This window comes from Paramisgurnus dabryanus, chromosome 20, assembly GCF_030506205.2.
Source record: "Paramisgurnus dabryanus chromosome 20, PD_genome_1.1, whole genome shotgun sequence".
In the NCBI taxonomy this organism is placed as follows: Eukaryota; Metazoa; Chordata; class Actinopteri; order Cypriniformes; family Cobitidae; genus Paramisgurnus; species Paramisgurnus dabryanus.
In genome coordinates, this window is record NC_133356.1 from 685,921 (window position 1) to 713,202 (window position 27,282).

General features: G+C 35.5%; 1 protein-coding gene across 1 annotated transcript in view; it reads right to left on the reverse strand.

The window, feature by feature from the left end:
- Window positions 1-3,993: 3,993 nt before the first annotated feature.
- lbh (LBH regulator of WNT signaling pathway) overlaps window positions 3,994-27,282 on the reverse strand; it is a 39,913-nt gene continuing 16,624 nt past the window's right edge. Inside the window, exons 2-3 of the mRNA XM_065295990.2 lie at window positions 26,244-26,346; window positions 3,994-5,640 (exon numbers count right to left, since the gene is read on the reverse strand). Of these exons, the coding sequence (XP_065152062.1) occupies window positions 5,434-5,640; window positions 26,244-26,321 (285 nt within the window). The 5' untranslated portion in view covers window positions 26,322-26,346 and the 3' untranslated portion in view covers window positions 3,994-5,433. The remainder of the gene's footprint in view (window positions 5,641-26,243; window positions 26,347-27,282) is intronic.

The window sequence follows — 27,282 nt, forward strand, 5'->3', positions numbered from 1 at the left end:
CCTCTGACGCAAGACGCATAGTAGAGTTGACCAATTACGTACCGAGACGCAGAGCCCTACATCATTTTATCCACTCTTATTATTATTATTATTTATGAACCATTTTAAATGCCACCTTACGTACATAACTTCTGTTTTGGCAAATATTTTCTAGTGCTTAAGAATTGTTAACAACAACTCCGTACACTCCAGAAAAAACCCTGAATGTGATGAACTTAAATAATGTTTTAAGACGTTTAAAAAATACAATTGTATTTAAGCATCACATCAAATCATTGAATCAAATCATTTTGTGCATTTATGTGTTTGTAGTGGATAATTTTTCATCATAGTATATTTAGGGGATGGTTAGTAGAAAACGGGTCAGGCTGGGACAGCAACACATAACGAACCACCAACAGCCTTTAAATGGTAAATGTTTTGCTCTTAAATGCAGATTTATCCATTATTGTGTAATTAGAGAGGCAATTAAATTTGATTGTGGTATATAGTGGATATTTTTAAATGTATGAGTTTTTTTGGCACTGTAAATCTACTGGTTGATTAATTTAAATGCAATAAATTAAATTATTAATAACTTGTATTAATAAATATTAATACGTTCTGGAATACGTTTAGCATCCTGGAGCCATTTGGATTTCTTTGGGGATGGATATATGCAAATTTATTGTACTTGAAGGAGGTGGACCCCATAACTTTACTGTTAAGCAGCTGGAAAATATAAGAAATTTTCTAAAATAACTTTAAAAGTGTTTGTCTGAAAAATGATGGACATATGCATCTTGGACGGCTTTGGGGTGAGTAAATTATGGGTTTAATATCATTTTTGGCTGAACTATCCCTTTAAGTGTATTACCCCGCTTCCCAATTCGCTTACTATTCCTATAGGTATAAAAACAGTACAGGCAAAATATGGAAATTTGAGTGCATTAACAGAGATGGTACACTACATACTAAATCTAATTTGAACTACTATTTAGTACTGATAGTATTTGAATTGGGGGACAGGGTTGGTCTTTATTGTCCCAGCTACCACATGAAACCTTCATCACCAAATGACCAAAAAAATGTAAAAACTTTTCTGATTTATTAGTAAAAAAGTACTTACAACATTTGCACTCTCCTGATTTTAAAATATATATCTTCACATTTAAAAAAAACCTTCGCGCCCTGAATTGGCTTCCTAAATCTAATCTGATTACAAACTGTGGACTCTAAAAACGTATCTTTTCAATATGTATTTTGGATAATGTGGCTAAATCTGTCCTTATGTGTTTGTATTGTGTATGTGGATGTGTAAATGTATTGTATAGCACAATGTTCTTCACATCCAAGATTGGAGCTAAACTCTGCAGGGTCCTGGCCGGCTCTTCAGGGTTGGATGTGAAGAACACTGCTTTAGCACAATGTGAAGCGACCTTGAGCTATGGAGAGGTGCAATATAGATAAAACAACTTCTTCTTCTTCTTCTGGCCTCACAGCTGTTGCTGTTGGGAAACAGGTGAGATACTGTCAACTACATTTAAGTGCAAGCAGAAACTGTTGAAAGGCCAAAATCTCATCATATTTGTTCTGTCAAGAGACCAGGGGCCTCATGTATAAAACTTTGCGTAGATTCTATCCTTAAAGTGTGCGTACGCACATAAAGCAGAATTTGCGTACGCACAAAAGTTTTCAGATTTATAAAACCATGCGTACTCCAGAAACTGCGCAAAACTCCATTCATAAATCCAAGTGAGCGGAAGATTGTGCGTACGTGAGTCCCGCCCCCATCTCCTCCCCGAAACAACCATACATGGAGCGTACAACCCCTAGTTTTACTGGGCATAATGTGGTCTGCATATCATTTTAATATGGATTAACGTTATAAAACGCAAGGAAAATATCGTAAAAATATATTTTTAAATTCAAAATAATAAAAAATGCCAAAATATATTTGCTGAAATATATATTTTGAAATATGTTTACAAAAATATATTTTTCACAAGTAAATAAATTTTAAAGCATTAAAAAATATATTTAGCCCTTCATATATTTTAATTCTAGGAAATATATTCACGTAGCATTGGAAGAAAAAAGCTTTATGTTACGAACCTGTAAACAAAACAGTTTTAAAAAGATTAAAATGAAATAGTTTCAACTTAAAAAATAAACTTTATAAAATTAACTTATTTAGCATATTATTTAAAATATACTTTATAAAATTAACTTAATTAGCATATTATTTAAAATTTACTTTTGGGCAGAGAAATAATTTTTTTAGGCTTATGGGTTTTATGAAATTATAAAAACAGTGTTTAAACACTGGCATTGTCAAAGTTGATACTGGTTTCACATATGGCCAGACAGGTCTAATTATATTCATAACATTTTTAATGGAAAACAAACTCAGAGGGAGATTAAATGTTTTTTTACCAGCGGATGGTGGAGATCGTTTCGGGTCATGTTCGTCTTTATCTTAGGCGGCAAGTGCATCAATTATACCATTGAAGGCGACTTAATGCATTAAGACTGCAATATTACATACCTTATAAAGAATAGGCTGCTAGGCAAGTAGACGAGCCCAGCATATAAAAGTTTCGCGTTAAGTGTTTCCCATAATAAAACATAAAGACAATGATGTATTACGCGGCGCTGCCATAAGGCATTAAGATAAAAAAAGTTCAGTAGCTACAAACGAAAAGTTCAGTACAAAAGTATATTTAAAGTAAGCAGATGAAACCAGAATATAAAAACCAATGAGTTTAAATACTTGTTAGTGTTTTTCTTATATAACCCCGCATTATAAGAACGTCTCTTTATATTAGGCTAAACTTTATTAAATGTCCGAGACGAGTGCATCACATTTTTTTCATCATCTTACAGGTTATAAAGTCTATTGTAGCAATGTAGTCACTCATTAAAACAATTAATTTTTTTTACAGTTTTGTCTATGATAAGATGATAAAGACTAATACACGAAACATTAGCCTTTAGGGTTTGTTGAGTGAAGAAAAGCTTATTCATGTAGTTCTTTATAGCCTTGCGTTTCAAACACACAGACGCGCTCATGACAGATGTGTGTGGCACTCCATTCACCGTAGAGGCTTCGTCTTTTCAATAATTTCATCTGTTAAATATTTGCTACTCATAGGCAGGTGCGACTCCTAGATGCAATTTGAGTGCTGATCTTCATGAATGAAACAGGTATATTTAAACTAAATGTGTATGAAAACAAGAACAGAGTTTATGTTCTTTCACACCGCTCAAAAAGAGTGCGTACGCACAGTGGAGAGCATCCGTACGGTGCGCACTTATTTACGCCAAGTTTATTTTTTATAAATGCCGACATGTGCGTGGAAAATTGCGTACGCATATTTCTATGCCCATTTTGTGCGTACGCAACGTTTATACATCAGGCCCCATGGAGATTGTAGAAAAGTTTTATTTCCAGGCATGATGCTGTGCGTGATTGCATTATGTTACCATTAAGGAAAAGTGGTACATGTTTTCTTAGATGCAGAATATACTTTGCAGGTAATCACATGAAATCTGTAAATGTTTTTTCCAGAAAAATCTCTGTTACAAAGTAAGAAATGCCTGACTAATTCTGTGTAAGCTATAAATGCTTACAGTTACATAAACCCTAACATTACATCAGGACGTCCTGTCAAACAAGTCGACTCAGAGATTAACCAGCATTAAGATTTTGTGTTTAGAGGAAGTTTGCTAAATTCAAAGTTGTCTATGGAGACAGGAAGGCAACATGCGGTTTGGTCGATGCAATCAGAATGCATGCTTGCTCAACGCAAAATGTTTTGTAGGAAGTCACATACAGCATGCCATTTAATAGCTTTTTGAAAAGTAAATCTATGGAAGAACAGCAAAAGATGAGATTAAGATGTTCTGTGTCCAATGACAAATGCTCATAAGGCTGTGACCCTCAAAAAAGCACTTTTTTCTTAAAATTGTCACTAAAGCCCATTTGTTAACTACATAACATTAATGCACGCATACAACTGAAAATTCATTTTTATTTACAAACTCTGACAGTCACAAAGAAAAAGTGGTGTGCGTACAAAATCTGAAAAAAAGGTTCGCTTTCCTCCCTGAGCGTTTAACAGTCAGATGTACAAATGCTGCAAAAACAGGTAACAGACCCTGAACACAGAGATACATTCAGAGAAACACAATATATCACATTGCATGGGTGAACATCCAATTCACAATGGACGGATTGGGAAAGAAGTAAGTTTTGCTTTCGGTGTCTTCATCGTGCATTGCTAACCTAAAGATGACTTGTTTCCTGTTAACATTTAGATTGTGAAGATAAAATAGACAATAGACAAAGAGGCCTGTGGTGTTGTGGGCTGGTTCAGACTGTACTACATGTAATCCACTCAAAACAAATGAGGTTCCTCTGTCCTGAATCCATCTGTGTCAGTCAAGAGAGACTGTAAGGACAAAAACTATCTACAGTGAAATATTAACAGTGAAAGTTACCCCATTCACATACAAATAACCCGAACCCTTATTCAGGAAACCTGAACAATGAAATAATCCCTCCAAAACTTTTGAAACATTTTACATCATAAAACAACACACACAGACAGACACACAGACAGACACACACACACACACACACACACACACACACACACACACACACACACACACACACACACACACACACACACACACACACACACAGGTTGGAAACACTGAAGGCAAGAAGTGCATGAGTTTTAAAAAAAACTATCCCATATGTTTTGGGATTCTGGTTTGGGGCTGGATAAAAGACCAGACACGTGTCTGTTAAGTGTATTCATGTATTTTTTTTTCAGTGTGTAATCTTAAAAGTGTGTGTAATTTAATCTATCCCATTTGTGGTCATGTGAATTAGTGTGTGTATTTTAGTGCCAATGTCAATTTTCAAATAGCATCTGCGGTCCTGGACAGTGTGTGTATCTGCATAGTCAGATAAAACAAAGTCATTGTTTAAAGACAGTAACACTTTACAGTAAGGTTGTATTTGTTAGCATTAATTAACGCAAACGCTATTAACAATGAACAATATACATCTACTTCATTTATTCATGTAATTTCAGTATGTACTTCAAATCGAAAGTTGTATTTTTTTAAATTAGGAAATGCACCATGAACAAACATAAATAATTGTGTTGGCATAAACAAACATTGACGAAGATGAATAAATGACGAAAAACCATATTGCTTATTGTTACTGTATGTTAGCTAATGCATTTCCTTCTATTAACAAATACAACCTTATTGTAAAGGGTTACCATACAAACTAACACAACGTAGCTAGCTAGCCTTAATCCGTTAGTCTTTCTTTTTCCACTTAAACTCTGTCCATAAAAAAACTTTACTATCTGAAAAAAGGTCTATGTTGTGCATGTGTTTCTGTAGAAGACACAGTCAGTTCAATCCTCTCTAATGCGGAGAGTTCTGTATTTGTACAGTCTGCACTTTTCCATCATGCAGCTCCTCATCTTCATCTTCTTCACTCACGAGAAACTCCTCCGGAGGCCAGCGGAGCTCCCCACTCTCCACATCTCCCTCTGTTGCCTCTACCACGATAGACGGGAGTCGATCCTTCAACTTACAGCAGCGTTCAAAGTCAGAGGGGTCGGGAAAGATCTGAAGGGAGAAAAGACAAAACACTTCATACATTAAGTTTTCCTATAGCACGATTCTGTTGCAACAGCAAAATCAAACATAATATATCTTATGTACATACAGTACTGGGCAAAAGTCTTAGGCCACCATGCCAGAATTAGATTTGTTGTTGTTGAAATTGTACAGTGATCATATATAATTATTTCTCAGTCTCTATATTAGAATACAAGCAGAAAATACAGGAATTGTGTTGATAGTATTAAAAACAGTATAAAAGTATAAGCTGAAATGTCAAGTATTTAAAGTAAACCCCCCTTCCACTTGAGCAATAGCAGGAAACTGCAGGAAACCTAAATAAAATTAAATCCTTCTTTCCAGTGGTGAGCTGTGATGGCCAACAAAGCCTTCTTAACTGAATCTGAATCACTGATTTATATTTTTCCATAAATGTGTATTAAATGAATACCATAATAGTCTATTATTTTCAACTCATAGCTTTTCTCATTCCATTAGCGTATATTTGTGACAGGGCTTTGAACCAGATTTTTTTCCCAATTGGTTCGTTCCGAACAGAAACAGTATTTTAACGTTTCCGGTTTTCGGTTCAACCCTAAAGTTGACATTCCTGAACCGGTTAGAACAAAAAAGTTTCCAAACCGGTTAATAACTTTCCATGTCAGCTGTGGGACATACAAATAAGTAGGCTGATCATTAGGACATCGAACTTATTTTATAATATTATTAGTCATTAACATTATTTTCCTTAAGTTAAGTCTCTATCTTGTCATCAAACATTAAAAAAGGCTACATTATGTAAGCGGCAGCTGAAGAAGATGCAGCATAAACAGTCGCTCCACATAAAGTGAAAATTACGTTGGTTTTCAGTGCTTTATTCACCAAATGTATTTTAATGGACTACAGTATGAGACACAGTAGCGCAACTCTCTCTCTCAATTTTATACATCAAGAGTTATGATCTTTGAAGGGCGGAGTTGTACCGGACATATTCAACCGCATGTGCTTACAGAAAATTGCTAAGTTTAGCGTCTTTTTGCAGTTTAATTGTTTAAAATCACTTAAGTGTTAACATTTGCAAGCCTTTGAGACACGTGCAATTAACTTTCACCCTATTTAAATTTGCATAATATTCCGCAAATCGTGGGTCGTGATCTGTTCGGATCATAGATCAACTGCGATCGGTTACACCACTAATTAGTAAAAAACAAACATCTTGAGGAACTTGGTAGCCTACAATATTTACCTCGTATGATCAGGGCCGCCTTAACCTAATGTGAGGCCCTGGGGCTGAGAGGTTTTGGAGGCCCCCCATACCCTCAAGTTATAGTCTTATTAAAAAAAGTGTAATATCTAGGTAATCTACATCACAAAATGCATTAGTTTCTTTCAATACATCCAACAGTGAGTTTTCCCTCTTTGACCCAGAAAACACCATAATATCATTATTAACATATCACTGAGCCCACTTGAGCATAAACACAAGACACTATTTAACAACCACACACAGCAACTTAAAAAAAAAATAAAACCAAAATGTGTGAGAGTATATATGTTTATAAGCTTTATATCTATATAGTTTTTGGAATATACAAATTTGCAGAAAATTGCCACTCACTAACTAAATGCTCAGCACAGTTTTAAAAATATAAGAAGTTAAAGTTAGTTTTAAAGTGAAAATGCATTAATGTAAAGAAAAGATAAGTCTTATAGACAGAATCTTGTTTTTTAATCAGTTATTTATTTTGTAGGCTATTGAAAATATAGTATGCATTGTATTTAGTATTTATGCATACTACGCATGTAAAACGAACACGTATGAATATGCACAAAACAGAACAGAAGGGAACATACATGTATATAAGATCTTTAGATAAGGACATTATAAATATGAATGGTGCGATCAGGGGATGATTATTAGAGATGGTCTTGTCGCGCTTTGACTTGCACATTTACCCTTGCGTCGTCTTTCTAAACCAACAGATGTGTACTGTGAGCTAACATCGCGTCAAACTACATCGCTCCGGCTGCGCACGCGTCACTGATATAAACGCGAGTAAACTTAAACTTTATAACAACGAACAGCATTAATATGTTCGGGAACTCCTTTCTTTATTTGGCAGCACAGTATCTTGCGCACAGTTGGAGAGACTTCTGCATGCCAGAGAAGGCACGAGCACAGAGAGAGCGAGCGCGCGCGCGAAAGAGAGAGAGACCTGCACCTCAGTGCTTATTATGAAATTTCAGAAATTACTCTTTCATTTGTTGGTGGATTATTTCCCGTTTCTCTGTCACACTCAGTCTAACATGCAGGAATGCCAAGTTGAAAACGCGCACATTACGCGGAATAGAGAAATCTGTTACGTCTGATATTTTATTTCACGTTAAGTTACCACGGACCAGTCAGCACCCATGTAACGTGCAGTTAGAGTGATTGACAGATAACCTGACGAGTTACAAAACAATATGAACGTGAACTTGGGAGGCCCCTGAACTTGAGAGGCCCCTGGGCTTCAGCCCAGGTAAGCCCGTGCATTAAGGCGGCCTTGATTATGATTGAGCATTAGAGACTTGGGCTTGAGTAGGCTACCTGCTGGTGGCAAGCTTCTCATTTCTCCGATGAGTCAACGACGACCGAAAGGGAACTTCATCGAGTATTGCACAGAAATCTTGTCAAAGAATGAAAAAATAACGTTATTAACCGGTTACCATTATTTTAAATAAACGTTTCTGTTCTGGAACATTTATTTTTTGAAAGTTTCTGGTCTCGTTTCTGTTCCTTGCAAAACATCAAAAGTGTCTGGTTTTCGTTTTTGTTTCGTGAACCGGTTCAAAGCCTTGATTTGTGATAGAGCATTTATCCAATCATATGCCAGCGGCTGACATAATGTGTTGCCAGAGTCAAAGAAATCTGCCTAGGCCTGCAGGAGATTTTGTGCTGGCGTCGCGTTTTCAGGTTAAAGGGACAATCCACCGATTTCAATTAAGCTTTGTATTGTTAGAAACCTAGTCATGTTTTTGAATGGTCGTGCATGATTCCCTCAGTTTCCACTGAGACGGGAAAAATAAAAATTTCAGTGTGGCACTTCCTTCTTCAATGATGTAAAAATCGTCATTTTGCGTCATTGAAAGAGGGAAGTGCTATATCTTTGTCGCAGAGCCTGCAGAGATAAACTGACGTCTGACTATAAAGTGAGTGTTTCTATTTCCTTTCTTAAACTAATGTGGCATGTATGTACACAATAGCATACAGCGGAGTGGTGTTCTGGATTAGTGGGGGTGTCTTGCAGAGCTGTGCATTGTGGGAGTTGTAGTTTTTCCATACAAATGTGCCCTAAAGTCATGTTCTGTCTTTTCTCTGTCCAATAGGCACCAAATTATAAATTAATGTTACATTTTTACTACAAATATGACCCACTTGTTTTAATAAAGATTAATGTTTCTACCGGTGAAATGTCCCTTTAAGATTTATGGCAATGAAGTCATTGCCTTTACCAATCAGATTTCAATTTGGCATTGCATTACAATGACGTCAGCGTTTTCGTGTTATTTGATTGGATTGATGCCCAGCAGTTTCAAACAGACCAGCAAGAGTCTCCACAAACATTCTCCAGCATTAACGCAGAGTAACGGAAATTATTTTATCTGTACCGGCTAAAAAACACAACTGACAGTGATGTATTCCATGATTGATTTTGAAAGCAAAAATCCTGTTGAAATCCTTGGTTTCCTTCAGCAAAAAAATCTGGATGGACATGTGACAGACAGACAGACAGACAGACAGCTGTATGCGTTGACTGTTTAGATGTGATAACCTGCTTGCTTGCTTTGACTTTGATCATCTCTGTATTAACTTTAGATACAGAAAGACCGGATGATATTATTTATTTCAGGAATCTCTTTGCTATCATTTGAAAGTGAACACCGACCGACCATAATATAAAATCACAAGAAAGACATTCGTGTCAGGCAGAAATAGGTTCGGTGCAGATACTAGTTTCCGTTTCATCACCGAAATAAAAAAAACGGCTTACCTGTTTTGTAGTTTAACTTTTGACAAGATAACCGCTCTTAAATACATTTTAAAAACTTATACTCGACGAAAAACAACCGTTTTTTAATGTTTAGTTTGAAGAACTCCTAAATATGAGACGCAGAGCACCAAGCCCGTTCGGCTAAATTACATGCGCAAGCATGGCCAGCACGCAATAACGCAACATCGATACAACGAAAAGCTATCCAAAATTTACATACTTAAATTAGATCAGAATTTACGTTAATAATAAATAAAAAATGTTTAATAAAATAAGGTCAGAAGTAACAAAGTGCAGAACAAATATGCAAAATGCCTCAAGTGCACGGAAACAAAACACAAGCCAAATAGTTAAATCAGATAACCCAAAGTGATTTATAAATAAAAAAAAATATAGAAATTATTAAAAGAACGAAAGGCATAATATAATTTGCCAGCTTTGTCTTTTAAATGTCGAAACAAAGAGGCAATGGTTTATTAACATAGAAACCTCTTATGGACGTCTAGCCCGGTCGGGTTGTTGGATTTATTAACGCATTTTAAAAATATTTATTGAAAGCTGTTACTTCACATATTATTTGCAGCATTATCATAATATGCAGTATATTAATATATTGTGAGAAAGCTGTTATATGTGAAATCATATAATGTGTGCACCCATATACGGCCAAAATTGAATGATCCTCATTTCATAACACATCTGCGACGACTCGACTGTGAGATAGGTAGTCGAATCAGGCTTCTCGGTAACACTTTATTTTAAGGTGCCTTTGTTACACATGTTACATGTAATTATTATATTAATAACAGTTAATTATGCATAATTACATGTAACTAACCCTAAACCAAACCCTAATCCTAACCCCAACCCTATAGTAAGTACATGTTGTTAATGATTATTACTTAGTACTTAAATGTATAATTACACTGTAACAGTGATACCGTAAAATAAAGTGTGACCGGCTTCTCCTATCGATGCATCGAATCTTCGACTATTTGGGGTCACCCCTATGTGCTAGTAAATCGTGTATAGGCGCTCAGGCACTGGCTCACTAAACACTTGCTGACTTATTTCTGGTGATGTGAATATTAAAACACAAGATGACACCACTGATATTTATAAGTATCACGCAGAAACAACATCTCTCTGACTCTGAGGATTTTTTTAAACTTAACTCTTTCCCTGCCATTGACGAGTTAACTCATCAATTAAAAGAAACCATTTCCCTGCCAATTACAAGTTTTTCCGGCAATCTGTATTTTCGCTATTATATATTCTGGAAGTATTCCCTAAGGGCAAACAGTTCAAACTGTGTATGTTTTGATAATCGCTCTGAATCTGATCTCTATCAAAAGTCCTTCACATAAATGCAATTATCTCAGCTTTTTGCTTAAAATTTGGTATTTTTTAAGAAACCTAGCCATATTTGAGAGGTGATAAAAGAGAAGAAATGAAGATAGTTTGAAAGCAGAGGGTCTGTTCTTTCATTTGATATATGAAGAACATTTTCTGAAAAGGCATTAAACTTTTGGTAAAATCATAAACAATGCTGGCGCTGGCTGGCAACTTTTTTTTTTAAACGCTGGCGGGAAAAGAGTTAATCTATTTCTTGTTAGTACTATATCTTAGTACTGACAAGAACAAAGTCCAGTTAAAAGAGACGGTGCTCTAGAACAGCATTTACAATAAATAGAAAATCTGTTTCTTATATAGCAATTGAATTAAACTTTTACATCCGCTAAAAAACTGTGACAAAAGAGACTAAATATAAATAAAAGAAATAATAATAGATGCATGAGACCAAAGACTGCTGGTTTGATCAACCCAAAACAAATAAAATCAAATTTCTGACCATCAGCCACCGATACCTCAGAGTCAGCGTCAAATAGAAGTGTCCAAGATGAGGCTGTGATTCACGGTGTATGCAATTATGACAAAACATTTTTTATATATGTGACCCAGTCTGTAATAACCATACTATATTTTCAAAATTGTAATTCTGAGATAATGAGCATCAAAGTCTGATTTTAGCCATTCATTTCATTGTGATTTTAATCTTTGACGTGACCTTTTTTTAATCAATATTAAAGATATAAACAAAAATAAATCTGTCACACGATTTTTGATAAGACAGGCACATTTATGTTGTTGTCAGTTAGCAATTATTCATTTGTAGCCTATTTAAAACAACGGCAAGAATTACGCTAACATTAGCGGTTCTCATATCTCATAAGTGCTGAGGGGTTAACACAGTGTTAAAATTAACCCGCTGGGTCAACATATTTTTAAGCCCACCAAAGAGGTTGCTAAGAGCTGCAGACATATTTCAAAACAATGCTATGTATTAGTCAACAACACACTGATTAATATGACATAGCATTGGATTTGGTATCTTAAACACCCAACTTAGAAACAGAAAAACATATGATGAAAAAATTAACTTGCATGCCACCAAACACTCGTTCATCAATAACTCTCTGGAAAAACATTATACATTTCCAATCATTTGTGGGAAACCGTCTTTTGGCAGCTTGAAAAAATACCGGAAAAACAAAACACTCAACTTTGTGCAACAATGTAAACAGCCCGTGTTACAACTAACCCTGCGTTAGTTTTTGCCCCGCGCACCGCTACATGTGAGATATATATAACCTATGCGCATCACGCATCATGTCAAAAAACAAGCCTGCTACAGGTGATTTGTAAAGGTTTAGGTTAAAAGTGATGCTTGACTTTGCTAGACTTTGTGTGTGTGTGTGTGTGTGTGTGTGTGTGTGTGTGTGTGTGTGTGTGTGTGTGTGTGTGTGTGTGTGTGTGTGTTGGTGGTGTGTACCTGGTAGTTTTCACGTTGTGGGGACCAATTGTCCGCACAAAGATAGGAATACCAGTAAATTTGTGACCTTGTGGGGACATTTTGAGGTCCCCATGAGGAAACAAGAGTAGTTGTAGCGGGACGGCATTCGTCAAACTTTTATGACCCCCTCCCCCACCCGGTGACAGTTGCTATCTGACAGGTCGTTTTTATGACCCTTTGACAGGGGGGCGGGACCATCAATCAAAATCTGTACAAGTTGTCAACTTTAGACAGAAAGTATTTAATGGTTTTATTGCCGGTCATTTAGAGTGATTGTTTTTCCTGAGTGTGTTTTATGTCAAGCGTATGGTGTCATGTTTAATGACGGCTCGTGTTTGTGACATTTGCTGTTTATTGACATTTGATGTCAGATCTCAACCATCCTCCCTCCTTTGCTCGCCCCGTGCGCTTCTCAATACTGACTTTCACACCGCGGGTGTGTTGTTGAATCTAAAGTTTTGCAACAGCATAAGTTTATTTAAAGGCAATCACTAATCATATATATATATATATATATTAGATGTACCTGGCTATGCTTAAAGCCGATGTTTTCTATCGAGCTATAGTTTCTGATCAGACACAAAGTCTGAACTAAATAAAATTTTAAACGGTTCACGAAGTCCGGGAATCTTTTCATGACCTGGTCTACAGTTTAACGCGTATTAAAGATCCGGCGGTGTCTGACAAAGCGTCGGGTGATTGTTCATATCTGTCATTTAAAATAAAGTTAATAAATGTAATTCTGTCCACTATGGCAAAATAGGAATTTATTTTAGATTTAGGGGAATCTTTAACCATGTCTCTGATTAAAACTTTTGATTGTAACATCACAAGTTATTTAATTAAATATTCCGTATACGGGTATAGTTTAACCAATGACCTGTGCCATTACCTTCGGAGCCGTCAATACTACAATCTTTAGACGATAGTCTAAACTAAATAAATTTTTTAAACGGTTCAGGAATTCCGTGAATCTTTTCATAACCTGCACTATAGTTTAACGCGTATTAAAGATCCAGCGGTGTCTGACAAAGCGTCGGGTGAATGTTCATATCTGTCATTTAAAATAAAGTTAATAAATGTAATTCTGTCCACTATGGCAAAATAGGCTTTTATTTTAGATTTAGGGGTATCTTTAACCATGTCTCTGATTAAAACTTTTGATTGTAACATCACAAGTTATTTAATTAAATATTCCGTATACGGGTATAGTTTAAGCAATGATCTGAGCCATAACCTTCGGAGCCGGCAATACTATAATCTTTAGACGAAAGTCTAAACTAAATACAATTTTAAACGGTTCATGAGGTCCGTGAATCTTTTCATGACCTGCTCTATAGTTTCACGCATATTAAAGATCCGTAGGTGCATGACAAAGCGCCGGGTGAACGGGCATATCTGCCATTTTAAAATAAAGTTAATAAATGTAATTCTGTCCACTATGGCAAAATAGGAGTTTATTTAAGATTTAGGGGAATCTTCAACCAAGTCTCTGATTAAGACATGTGTATACGTGCACCGATGGTGACAGAAAACTTATATCTGACGTTAATAAACTTTTAAATGTTTTAAGATGTCTTCACCTCATTTTAGGGTTTTATTTTTAATTAAAGGCTTCTTAAAACATGTGTGAATATGTGTATATTATACAAAGAGTCTTATATTGTCTGCTCTGACAAAAATAAATTATTATGTAGATTTTAGGTCAATTGCCTGCGTGTATCTTATAAATACAAATTGATAATACGTTTGTATTGGCAAGAGACTTCTTTAAAGTCACGCAAGAATAAATATTTTAGTTGTAACTGGTTAACCTTAAATGTACTATTATCTATTCAACTATAAGCTATATTTTACTGAACAGCCTCAAAGTTTCTGATGCTGAAACAAAAATAAAGCATTTGTTTGTAACAAATTATTTAATGAAATATTCAGCAGTGGTATAGCGATGAACAGTGCCAAAACCACCGGGGACACCAATAACACATTCTTTAGACTAAAGGTTATTTATTTTAAACTAAATAAAAGTTTAATCTTTTCAGACATAGTATTCTGATCACACCATTAGATCGCGCTCCGGCGTTTACAATAGAGAACATAAGCGGATGAGTGTTCATATCCACCGTTAAGAAACTTTTAAACGATTAAAAACACTTTCATATCATTTTCTGAGTTTGTTTTAAATTAATGACATCTTAAAATCAACTGTGAATATGTGTTTATTACACAATAAATTGTAATTCTGTCCGCTCCGGTATAATAGGGGTTTTATTTTAGATTTGGGACTTTCTTTAACCAAGTCTCTGATTAAAACATGTGAATGCGTGTACCAACGTTGCCAGAAAACGTACGCTGATGCGCTCATATATCTGGCGTTAAGAGCCTTTTAAACGTTTTAAGACATTTCACACTCTATTCTGAGTTTAATTCATTAATGTCATCTAATATCCAAGTGTGTACATGTCTATTTACGATAAATGTAACACGGTAAACATTGTCAAAATAAAAGGGTTCTTGAACATGTTATTCCAGTGGGTGTTTCTTGTTTTGCGAGTGTTCGACATATTTATTGATGTGGAAAAAGTTTGTTGTTTGGACGAACAGTTTCAGTCTCTCTCTCTCTCTCTCTCTCTCTCTCTCTCTCTCTCTCTCTCTCTCTCTCTCTCTCTCTCTCACCAGTCCGCTATCAACCAGCAGACAACCCCCCAGATGTCTGGACAGAGGGAGTGTTGGTAAAATAAAAGAAACTCAGCCCCCATTGACAAAAAGTAATAGGTTTATTTAGATTTCAGGCTTCATTACTCAGATACAGATTAAAGCATGTTATTTCTTATTCGTAATTTAAAGAAACTTAGAAGTTTTAAGACATTTCATCACACATCCTATGATGACATAAACCCTTGTGTTAGCCCTTAGAGGACAACAAAACGGGTGCAAATATTATTTATCAACGTTTGATGTTGTTATAAACCAGGTTGTCACATACGTGACAACAATCATTGCTTTAAAGACAAAACATTTAACAAATTTGACATTTTGTTAAACATGGTTGTGTGCGTCCATAAACAACAACAGTTAGGACATGGTTCTACATAATATTAAAATCACGGGCTTACGTTAAATAGGTAAAACTTAATTTTTACTAAATAAAATAAAAATAAACTATTTGAACATATTATCTGATATTAGGTTAGGTTTAAGATCGTAACATCGTAAAACCCCCAGCGGATATGGTGTGTGCGTGTGTGTGTGTGTGTGTGTGTGTGTGTGTGTGTGTGTGTGTGTGTGTGTGTGTGTGTGTGTGTGTGTGTGTGTGTGTGTGTGTGTGTGTGTGTGTGTGTGTGTGTAATGGCTGTTATCACGTGGTGCGGACCAAACGACCAACGCTGCGGGGGTTGTGAAGCGAAGAATGTTCTGTATAGATGAGAAGTTTTTCCTTCTGAACACAGAATCTTTACCAAAAACGTAACCCCGGATTAACACATCACAGAACAATTTGAACAACCGTGTCGGATTCGTACACACCAGAGGTCTGTTTTATGTTTTGCAGAAACTGTGGAAACTTTTGATGCTGCAAAGGTGTCCGAATTCGCAAACAAACTATCAAACGCAACGCGGCGGAAACAGTGGACACGAGCCTTTTGTTGCTGAGAAGGCGATTGAACTCAGAAACAAACAAGCAAGCAAAGTTGTCTACGAAACTACAGATTCTTGAAAAAGATGGCACAAAGATCATTCGAACGACTACGCAATGGCCAGATGGGGGTATGTGTACGGGACCGACCTTTTTAAAGATATGCTTAAAAAGAACTACAAGCGCGAGATGTCCAATCTACTATGTACTGTGATATACAAAGAGGCCAATGTGTGCATGCCTCCAAACTATTGCGAAGCTAACGCCGAGTGTGTAACCAGACTCAAGGAAAAACAGATGTTGTGAAAAGTATAAATGATACGCTGAATAGCATGGTGCAGACGGTGGTACAGGCCCAAGAGGAACCCAGTGTGATTATTAGAAAGGCCCTAGAGATATTTTATGAATGTGACGAGGTCGAGTTTTACGTTGTCAATATCATAATAATGATAGCATTTGTAATTGATGTATGCATTGATATGCTTGTAAAGAAACGAGAAATTAATGTGTGGGAAATCATAGAAAATGCCGTAGATTTCATGTTTTGAAAAGGGTCTTGGTTCATGCATGCACGTTCTATGGTATCTAGACAATATCATAACGTTTAATAATGATGATGCCTAAAAACCAATCGTGTGAGCCAGTGGCATATCTTACGCAAGTTTTTACAGTTGTTTTTTAGTTTTACCAAAAGTTTTAATCTGATTTTATTTTTTACTCAACATTATGATTGATAATCCATGTCCGTCAACAAATGTATACTTTAACAAAAACTACGTTCTAGTAGTTTCAATGTATGGTCACTGTTGTTTTTTCATCATTGATTTTGTATACTGGTTATGTTTTTGTATGTTTTGCTGTACCGGTTTCATAAAAACAAAATATACAAGGATTTTTTGGTCTTAATGTCTGTTCCTACCATAAGATACAAACATTAGAACATTTAGACATCTTGTTCAGACAACGTGTGACATTGCTCATTCTTCATATGTTATTGCAACACCACACAGAGAAACGTGAAAGATTAATAGAAAATTACATGTGACTACATCACATGTTTTTTCAGAGGCGTAAAAATAAAAGTCAACAGTGTTAGTATGGGAATCTAAAACAGCACATGCACGATATGATCCTAATTTTGTTACCTGACGTCTGTCACATAGTCAAAGATCATCTACTTCATGTCTCTACGAATCCTGACAGAGTTTTAGTTTCATATACACAACACATCAAATGTAAACCACGGTAAACTAAATACATTTGACAGCAAAGATCTCTAATTTTCTGACAACCCCCAAAAAAGATGATGGGGTCATCATCAAACATCACTCACTTTTTAGGTAGCGAAAGGTTTTTGTTTATTTTAGTTTAACTCGACACTGAAATTTTAGTTAAGCACACAGAAATGCACAGATTTTACGTTTTAAGTATACATGTGTACATCACATTGCGATTTCAGTCTCAACTAGATCGATGATCTATCAATATTAGCTACAAATGTTGTTAGTATGCTTGCTCTGATTTCACAAAACATCCATATACATTCAAAACCTAGGGGTTCAACGCCTTAAAGTCATCAATTTTATTTCGTACACATCAACCACACCAAAATTTTTAGAATGTGCAAACTGTTTTACTTCGTTTTAAACATGTTTGTGCGGTTTCGGTCTAGATTTTATAGAAAACTTCAGAACATGACACCGTTTTAACATTTACAAAATGATGAAATATTTTACTTTTAAATGGCTCCCATGAGTATGTGTTGCTGTGACAAATACTTTTGATTGTTTGGAAATTATATGAATGCAGAGAAACAACGCAAAAGTTTTGAACTTTAACATAATTTTATATGGGTCCTGATTTTTAAAAACAGTAAGCTGTAATGTTTCTTACACACAAATCTAAACACATCACAAGTCTGAATGTTATTAGTATGCAAAGGGTTGTTGGCGTATTTTAAACACAAGCTGTTTATCTTCATCTTTAAACAAATGTGTATGACAAAAGTTGTTCTGCCTGAACTGACACTAAGGATCGATGCCGAAATGTTAAATCTTAAGTATTTGCAAAACAACCTTGACCACCATATAGATGTTTTCAATCTAACGGTACCGGTTTTAAATGTGACCAAACTATTTCAAACATTACAAAGTTGTAGATGGTTGTGACTCAAGTTACAAAGGTTTTAACAAACATTACTGTTTGTCACGGTGTGTTTCATCGCATTGCTGATGTATGCAACAGACTCTCTAGTTTATGGTAAAAGGCTTACTAAATAAAAACCTAAGCATTCTGTATTATGTTGGTGCTGATGATTTTACAAGTTTACAGTTTCAAACATTTTTGCTATATTCGCTGTGAAAGATTTAGTAAATAAATCTAAAACATAAACAGTGTTGAAGAGTTACCTTAATCTTCTAGCAACAATTTTCAAGAGATTACCAACATGTATGATGTACTAACTGTCAGGGGATCTGTGATATTATTTTCAGAAGTAATTAGCTATCTAATGGCTACTACACAATAACTTAAGCGATAAAGAGTTTGACAAATGTTACATAAACTATAGAAACGAAACAAGATAAATTACAAAGTCACTGGCATGAGGTTTACACTTAAATAAATCACGCAGATGTTTAAAGTGGTACATGTGTTTGATTTCTCATCAAGTAATAGAAATACATAATTTGTTATCATTGTAGTGTAGAAATATCACAACGTTTTTCACAAGAATGTGATCATCCATCGGTTCAATAATTTCACAAACAGCAATTTGATCATTATTTGATATTGTAAACAACACAAACACACTGTAATAGTCTCTAAATATTCTACAGAATACCATTAGCTTTTTGTCATCAAGTTTGTAACAGATGTATCACGAAGCCTGTTTCATGATCTTGAAACCAAACAGTCTGTGGAATCGATACACACAATGTGTATTGATTCATCAGGCATTGTCGGATCCTTCTTGGGGACACCGGTCCATTGGAACATCATCAGACATTACTTGAGCCGTACAAAGGGTGGTGTTGTTGTAGGGTGATGGTCCGCCATCAGATACTGTGGAGGACTTATTGAGTGCGCAAGTCCAACTGTAGGTTCTATCATCTTCATATTGCTGTGGGGTGGGTAGCGCGAATGTGTCGGTGTAGCAGTAGGAGTCCATAGTTTCTTGAAACTTGTTAGGCGATTGTGTTTGAATGAATCATACTGGCACCGATTTAATGACTGTAATGGATAGGCGGAGATAGGAGTCCTGGAGTTAGGGACATTCCTCTCTGGGCGTAACAACTTCACTTTAAACATCTACGTGATTTATTTAAGTGTAAACCTCATGCCAGTGACTTTGTAATTTATCTTGTTTCGTTTCTATAGTTTATGTAACATTTGTCAAACTCTTTATCGCTTAAGTTATTGTGTAGTAGCCATTAGATAGCTAATTACTTCTGAAAATAATATCACAGATCCCCTGACAGTTAGTACATCATACATGTTGGTAATCTCTTGAAAATTGTTGCTAGAAGATTAAGGTAACTCTTCAACACTGTTTATGTTTTAGATTTATTTACTAAATCTTTCACAGCGAATATAGCAAAAATGTTTGAAACTGTAAACTTGTAAAATCATCAGCACCAACATAATACAGAATGCTTAGGTTTTTATTTAGTAAGCCTTTTACCATAAACTAGAGAGTCTGTTGCATACATCAGCAATGCGATGAAACACACCGTGACAAACAGTAATGTTTGTTAAAACCTTTGTAACTTGAGTCACAACCATCTACAACTTTGTAATGTTTGAAATAGTTTGGTCACATTTAAAACCGGTACCGTTAGATTGAAAACATCTATATGGTGGTCAAGGTTGTTTTGCAAATACTTAAGATTTAACATTTCGGCATCGATCCTTAGTGTCAGTTCAGGCAGAACAACTTTTGTCATACACATTTGTTTAAAGATGAAGATAAACAGCTTGTGTTTAAAATACGCCAACAACCCTTTGCATACTAATAACATTCAGACTTGTGATGTGTTTAGATTTGTGTGTAAGAAACATTACAGCTTACTGTTTTTAAAAATCAGGACCCATATAAAATTATGTTAAAGTTCAAAACTTTTGCGTTGTTTCTCTGCATTCATATAATTTCCAAACAATCAAAAGTATTTGTCACAGCAACACATACTCATGGGAGCCATTTAAAAGTAAAATATTTCATCATTTTGTAAATGTTAAAACGGTGTCATGTTCTGAAGTTTTCTATAAAATCTAGACCGAAACCGCACAAACATGTTTAAAACGAAGTAAAACAGTTTGCACATTCTAAAAATTTTGGTGTGGTTGATGTGTACGAAATAAAATTGATGACTTTAAGGCGTTGAACCCCTAGGTTTTGAATGTATATGGATGTTTTGTGAAATCAGAGCAAGCATACTAACAACATTTGTAGCTAATATTGATAGATCATCGATCTAGTTGAGACTGAAATCGCAATGTGATGTACACATGTATACTTAAAACGTAAAATCTGTGCATTTCTGTGTGCTTAACTAAAATTTCAGTGTCGAGTTAAACTAAAATAAACAAAAACCTTTCGCTACCTAAAAAGTGAGTGATGTTTGATGATGACCCCATCATCTTTTTTGGGGGTTGTCAGAAAATTAGAGATCTTTGCTGTCAAATGTATTTAGTTTACCGTGGTTTACATTTGATGTGTTGTGTATATGAAACTAAAACTCTGTCAGGATTCGTAGAGACATGAAGTAGATGATCTTTGACTATGTGACAGACGTCAGGTAACAAAATTAGGATCATATCGTGCATGTGCTGTTTTAGATTCCCATACTAACACTGTTGACTTTTATTTTTACGCCTCTGAAAAAACATGTGATGTAGTCACATGTAATTTTCTATTAATCTTTCACGTTTCTCTGTGTGGTGTTGCAATAACATATGAAGAATGAGCAATGTCACACGTTGTCTGAACAAGATGTCTAAATGTTCTAATGTTTGTATCTTATGGTAGCAACAGACATTAAGACCAAAAAATCCTTGTATATTTTGTTTTTATGAAACCGGTACAGCAAAACATACAAAAACATAACCAGTATACAAAATCAATGATGAAAAAACAACAGTGACCATACATTGAAACTACTAGAACGTAGTTTTTGTTAAAGTATACATTTGTTGACGGACATGGATTATCAATCATAATGTTGAGTAAAAAATAAAATCAGATTAAAACTTTTGGTAAAACTAAAAAACAACTGTAAAAACTTGCGTAAGATATGCCACTGGCTCACACGATTGGTTTTTAGGCATCATCATTATTAAACGTTATGATATTGTCTAGATACCATAGAACGTGCATGCATGAACCAAGACCCTTTTCAAAACATGAAATCTACGGCATTTTCTATGATTTCCCACACATTAATTTCTCGTTTCTTTACAAGCATATCAATGCATACATCAATTACAAATGCTATCATTATTATGATATTGACAACGTAAAACTCGACCTCGTCACATTCATAAAATATCTCTAGGGCCTTTCTAATAATCACACTGGGTTCCTCTTGGGCCTGTACCACCGTCTGCACCATGCTATTCAGCGTATCATTTATACTTTTCACAACATCTGTTTTTCCTTGAGTCTGGTTACACACTCGGCGTTAGCTTCGCAATAGTTTGGAGGCATGCACACATTGGCCTCTTTGTATATCACAGTACATAGTAGATTGGACATCTCGCGCTTGTAGTTCTTTTTAAGCATATCTTTAAAAAGGTCGGTCCCGTACACATACCCCCATCTGGCCATTGCGTAGTCGTTCGAATGATCTTTGTGCCATCTTTTTCAAGAATCTGTAGTTTCGTAGACAACTTTGCTTGCTTGTTTGTTTCTGAGTTCAATCGCCTTCTCAGCAACAAAAGGCTCGTGTCCACTGTTTCCGCCGCGTTGCGTTTGATAGTTTGTTTGCGAATTCGGACACCTTTGCAGCATCAAAAGTTTCCACAGTTTCTGCAAAACATAAAACAGACCTCTGGTGTGTACGAATCCGACACGGTTGTTCAAATTGTTCTGTGATGTGTTAATCCGGGGTTACGTTTTTGGTAAAGATTCTGTGTTCAGAAGGAAAAACTTCTCATCTATACAGAACATTCTTCGCTTCACAACCCCCGCAGCGTTGGTCGTTTGGTCCGCACCACGTGATAACAGCCATTACACACACACACACACACACACACACACACACACACACACACACACACACACACACACACACACACACACACACACACACACACACACACACACACACACACACACACACACACACACACACACACGCACACACCATATCCGCTGGGGGTTTTACGATGTTACGATCTTAAACCTAACCTAATATCAGATAATATGTTCAAATAGTTTATTTTTATTTTATTTAGTAAAAATTAAGTTTTACCTATTTAACGTAAGCCCGTGATTTTAATATTATGTAGAACCATGTCCTAACTGTTGTTGTTTATGGACGCACACAACCATGTTTAACAAAATGTCAAATTTGTTAAATGTTTTGTCTTTAAAGCAATGATTGTTGTCACGTATGTGACAACCTGGTTTATAACAACATCAAACGTTGATAAATAATATTTGCACCCGTTTTGTTGTCCTCTAAGGGCTAACACAAGGGTTTATGTCATCATAGGATGTGTGATGAAATGTCTTAAAACTTCTAAGTTTCTTTAAATTACGAATAAGAAATAACATGCTTTAATCTGTATCTGAGTAATGAAGCCTGAAATCTAAATAAACCTATTACTTTTTGTCAATGGGGGCTGAGTTTCTTTTATTTTACCAACACTCCCTCTGTCCAGACATCTGGGGGGTTGTCTGCTGGTTGATAGCGGACTGGTGAGAGAGAGAGAGAGAGAGAGAGAGAGAGAGAGAGAGAGAGAGAGAGAGAGAGAGAGAGAGACTGAAACTGTTCGTCCAAACAACAAACTTTTTCCACATCAATAAATATGTCGAACACTCGCAAAACAAGAAACACCCACTGGAATAACATGTTCAAGAACCCTTTTATTTTGACAATGTTTACCGTGTTACATTTATCGTAAATAGACATGTACACACTTGGATATTAGATGACATTAATGAATTAAACTCAGAATAGAGTGTGAAATGTCTTAAAACGTTTAAAAGGCTCTTAACGCCAGATATATGAGCGCATCAGCGTACGTTTTCTGGCAACGTTGGTACACGCATTCACATGTTTTAATCAGAGACTTGGTTAAAGAAAGTCCCAAATCTAAAATAAAACCCCTATTATACCGGAGCGGACAGAATTACAATTTATTGTGTAATAAACACATATTCACAGTTGATTTTAAGATGTCATTAATTTAAAACAAACTCAGAAAATGATATGAAAGTGTTTTTAATCGTTTAAAAGTTTCTTAACGGTGGATATGAACACTCATCCGCTTATGTTCTCTATTGTAAACGCCGGAGCGCGATCTAATGGTGTGATCAGAATACTATGTCTGAAAAGATTAAACTTTTATTTAGTTTAAAATAAATAACCTTTAGTCTAAAGAATGTGTTATTGGTGTCCCCGGTGGTTTTGGCACTGTTCATCGCTATACCACTGCTGAATATTTCATTAAATAATTTGTTACAAACAAATGCTTTATTTTTGTTTCAGCATCAGAAACTTTGAGGCTGTTCAGTAAAATATAGCTTATAGTTGAATAGATAATAGTACATTTAAGGTTAACCAGTTACAACTAAAATATTTATTCTTGCGTGACTTTAAAGAAGTCTCTTGCCAATACAAACGTATTATCAATTTGTATTTATAAGATACACGCAGGCAATTGACCTAAAATCTACATAATAATTTATTTTTGTCAGAGCAGACAATATAAGACTCTTTGTATAATATACACATATTCACACATGTTTTAAGAAGCCTTTAATTAAAAATAAAACCCTAAAATGAGGTGAAGACATCTTAAAACATTTAAAAGTTTATTAACGTCAGATATAAGTTTTCTGTCACCATCGGTGCACGTATACACATGTCTTAATCAGAGACTTGGTTGAAGATTCCCCTAAATCTTAAATAAACTCCTATTTTGCCATAGTGGACAGAATTACATTTATTAACTTTATTTTAAAATGGCAGATATGCCCGTTCACCCGGCGCTTTGTCATGCACCTACGGATCTTTAATATGCGTGAAACTATAGAGCAGGTCATGAAAAGATTCACGGACCTCATGAACCGTTTAAAATTGTATTTAGTTTAGACTTTCGTCTAAAGATTATAGTATTGCCGGCTCCGAAGGTTATGGCTCAGATCATTGCTTAAACTATACCCGTATACGGAATATTTAATTAAATAACTTGTGATGTTACAATCAAAAGTTTTAATCAGAGACATGGTTAAAGATACCCCTAAATCTAAAATAAAAGCCTATTTTGCCATAGTGGACAGAATTACATTTATTAACTTTATTTTAAATGACAGATATGAACAATCACCCGACGCTTTGTCAGACACCGCTGGATCTTTAATACGCGTTAAACTATAGTGCAGGTTATGAAAAGATTCACGGAATTCCTGAACCGTTTAAAAAATTTATTTAGTTTAGACTATCGTCTAAAGATTGTAGTATTGACGGCTCCGAAGGTAATGGCACAGGTCATTGGTTAAACTATACCCGTATACGGAATATTTAATTAAATAACTTGTGATGTTACAATCAAAAGTTTTAATCAGAGACATGGTTAAAGATTCCCCTAAATCTAAAATAAATTCCTATTTTGCCATAGTGGACAGAATTACATTTATTAACTTTATTTTAAATGACAGATATGAACAATCACCCGACGCTTTGTCAGACACCGCCGGATCTTTAATACGCGTTAAACTGTAGACCAGGTCATGAAAAGATTCCCGGACTTCGTGAACCGTTTAAAATTTTATTTAGTTCAGACTTTGTGTCTGATCAGAAACTATAGCTCGATAGAAAACATCGGCTTTAAGCATAGCCAGGTACATCTAATATATATATATATATATATGATTAGTGATTGCCTTTAAATAAACTTATGCTGTTGCAAAACTTTAGATTCAACAACACACCCGCGGTGTGAAAGTCAGTATTGAGAAGCGCACGGGGCGAGCAAAGGAGGGAGGATGGTTGAGATCTGACATCAAATGTCAATAAACAGCAAATGTCACAAACACGAGCCGTCATTAAACATGACACCATACGCTTGACATAAAACACACTCAGGAAAAACAATCACTCTAAATGACCGGCAATAAAACCATTAAATACTTTCTGTCTAAAGTTGACAACTTGTACAGATTTTGATTGATGGTCCCGCCCCCCTGTCAAAGGGTCATAAAAACGACCTGTCAGATAGCAACTGTCACCGGGTGGGGGAGGGGGTCATAAAAGTTTGACGAATGCCGTCCCGCTACAACTACTAACAAGCTTATAAATCAAACAAAATGATGTTTTTTTTTGAAAATCTTAGGTAGCAGAAAGTTTTCTGTGATGGTTGGGGTTAAGGTCCGGGTTAGGGAATAGAATATACAGTTTATACAGTTTAAAATTCATTACATCTATGGAATGTCCCCACAAAACATGGAAACCAGAATGTGTGTGTGTGTGTGTGTGTGTGTGTGTGTGTGTGTGTGTGTGTGTGTGTGTGTGTGATGATAAAACAAATTGAAATAAGTAGGTTCTATTGTTTAGATACTTAACTCGTATACTGCAGCCCGTGATGCTCTTAACAATAACATTAGAAGAACAAGCTAAAATTATTTTGGCAAAAGTATTTTGTTAGCATATCTAAGACCAGTGGTTCTAAAACTGGGGGCCGCGAGATTAAACTGCTTTATATTTCTTTAAATTTGAAATGCTAACATACAAAAACACAGCAGCTATGATTGTCTTAAAAATGAATGCAAGTTTCAAGATTAATCAGATCAGAAGCAGCAATCTTAATATGCCTAATATATAAATCTGGCCAATGACACTCAATAGAGAGGATTAGGCATTACCTGGAAGGTGAGATGGTCTTTGCTGGGACTAAGTCTTATGTCTTCCATTGATGTGGTGCTGATTATAACATCAGACATCTCACAACACGGTAAAACCTCTGGGCTGCATAAGATAAACAAAAGACAGATTTCCTTAGACAAAAAGTTAAATGACTATTGTCCCCTTGAAATTTGGATCCAAATACAGAAAGAGAATAATGACTTTAATGGCAGAAGCATTGTTTTTATTTCGCAGATGTATTGCATGCCAATGTCCACAATTACATCTGACTTGAATCAAGCAGAATGAAAGATAAGTCAATTAGTACACAGCACCTCTGATGAGATCGTTGTTTCTTGTAGAAAAATGAAAATTTAAAAATACTGAAAAATGACCCACAGTGAAAAGTCGACCTAAAGTGGTGATTTTGAGGCAGTTGTGGCTATAATATCATATCTGAAAAGGAATAACGAGAAAAAGTTGGAAATGGTGTTTTCGTTTAGTTTAACAAATGAACAATGAAATTTTGCCCCAAAGAAAAAATACTTTGGCATTTACTACAGTAAAACTTATAGCAATTACTATAGTTAGCACTTTAAAGCTTTAAATAGCCGTCCCAGTGTGTGCGTGAGTGCGAGGGAGAGAGAGATGTATTGTACTTTTATTTAGGGGTTGGCGATATGGGAAAAATATCATATAACGATTGGTTTAGGCAAAATCACGATTTTACTATTTCATCACAAATCTTTTTCATGTTGTTTTTTAAAGACTGTTTGCGTGCGCGAGACAAACACAGAAAAAATTTATACCCAACCCTTACCTTGGGTTCACAAATTTACATGACTATAATTTAAGCATTATCTAAGATATCTTAAAGGAACACGCCCAGATTTTGGGAATTTTTCTTATTCACCGTATCCCCGTATTTCTTATTCACCGTATCCCCTAGAGTTAGATAAGTCCATACATACCTTTCTCATCTCCGTGCGTGCTGTAACTCTGTCTGACGCAGCCTCTGCTAGCTTAGCTTAGCACAAAGTCTGGAAGTGAATGGCTCCA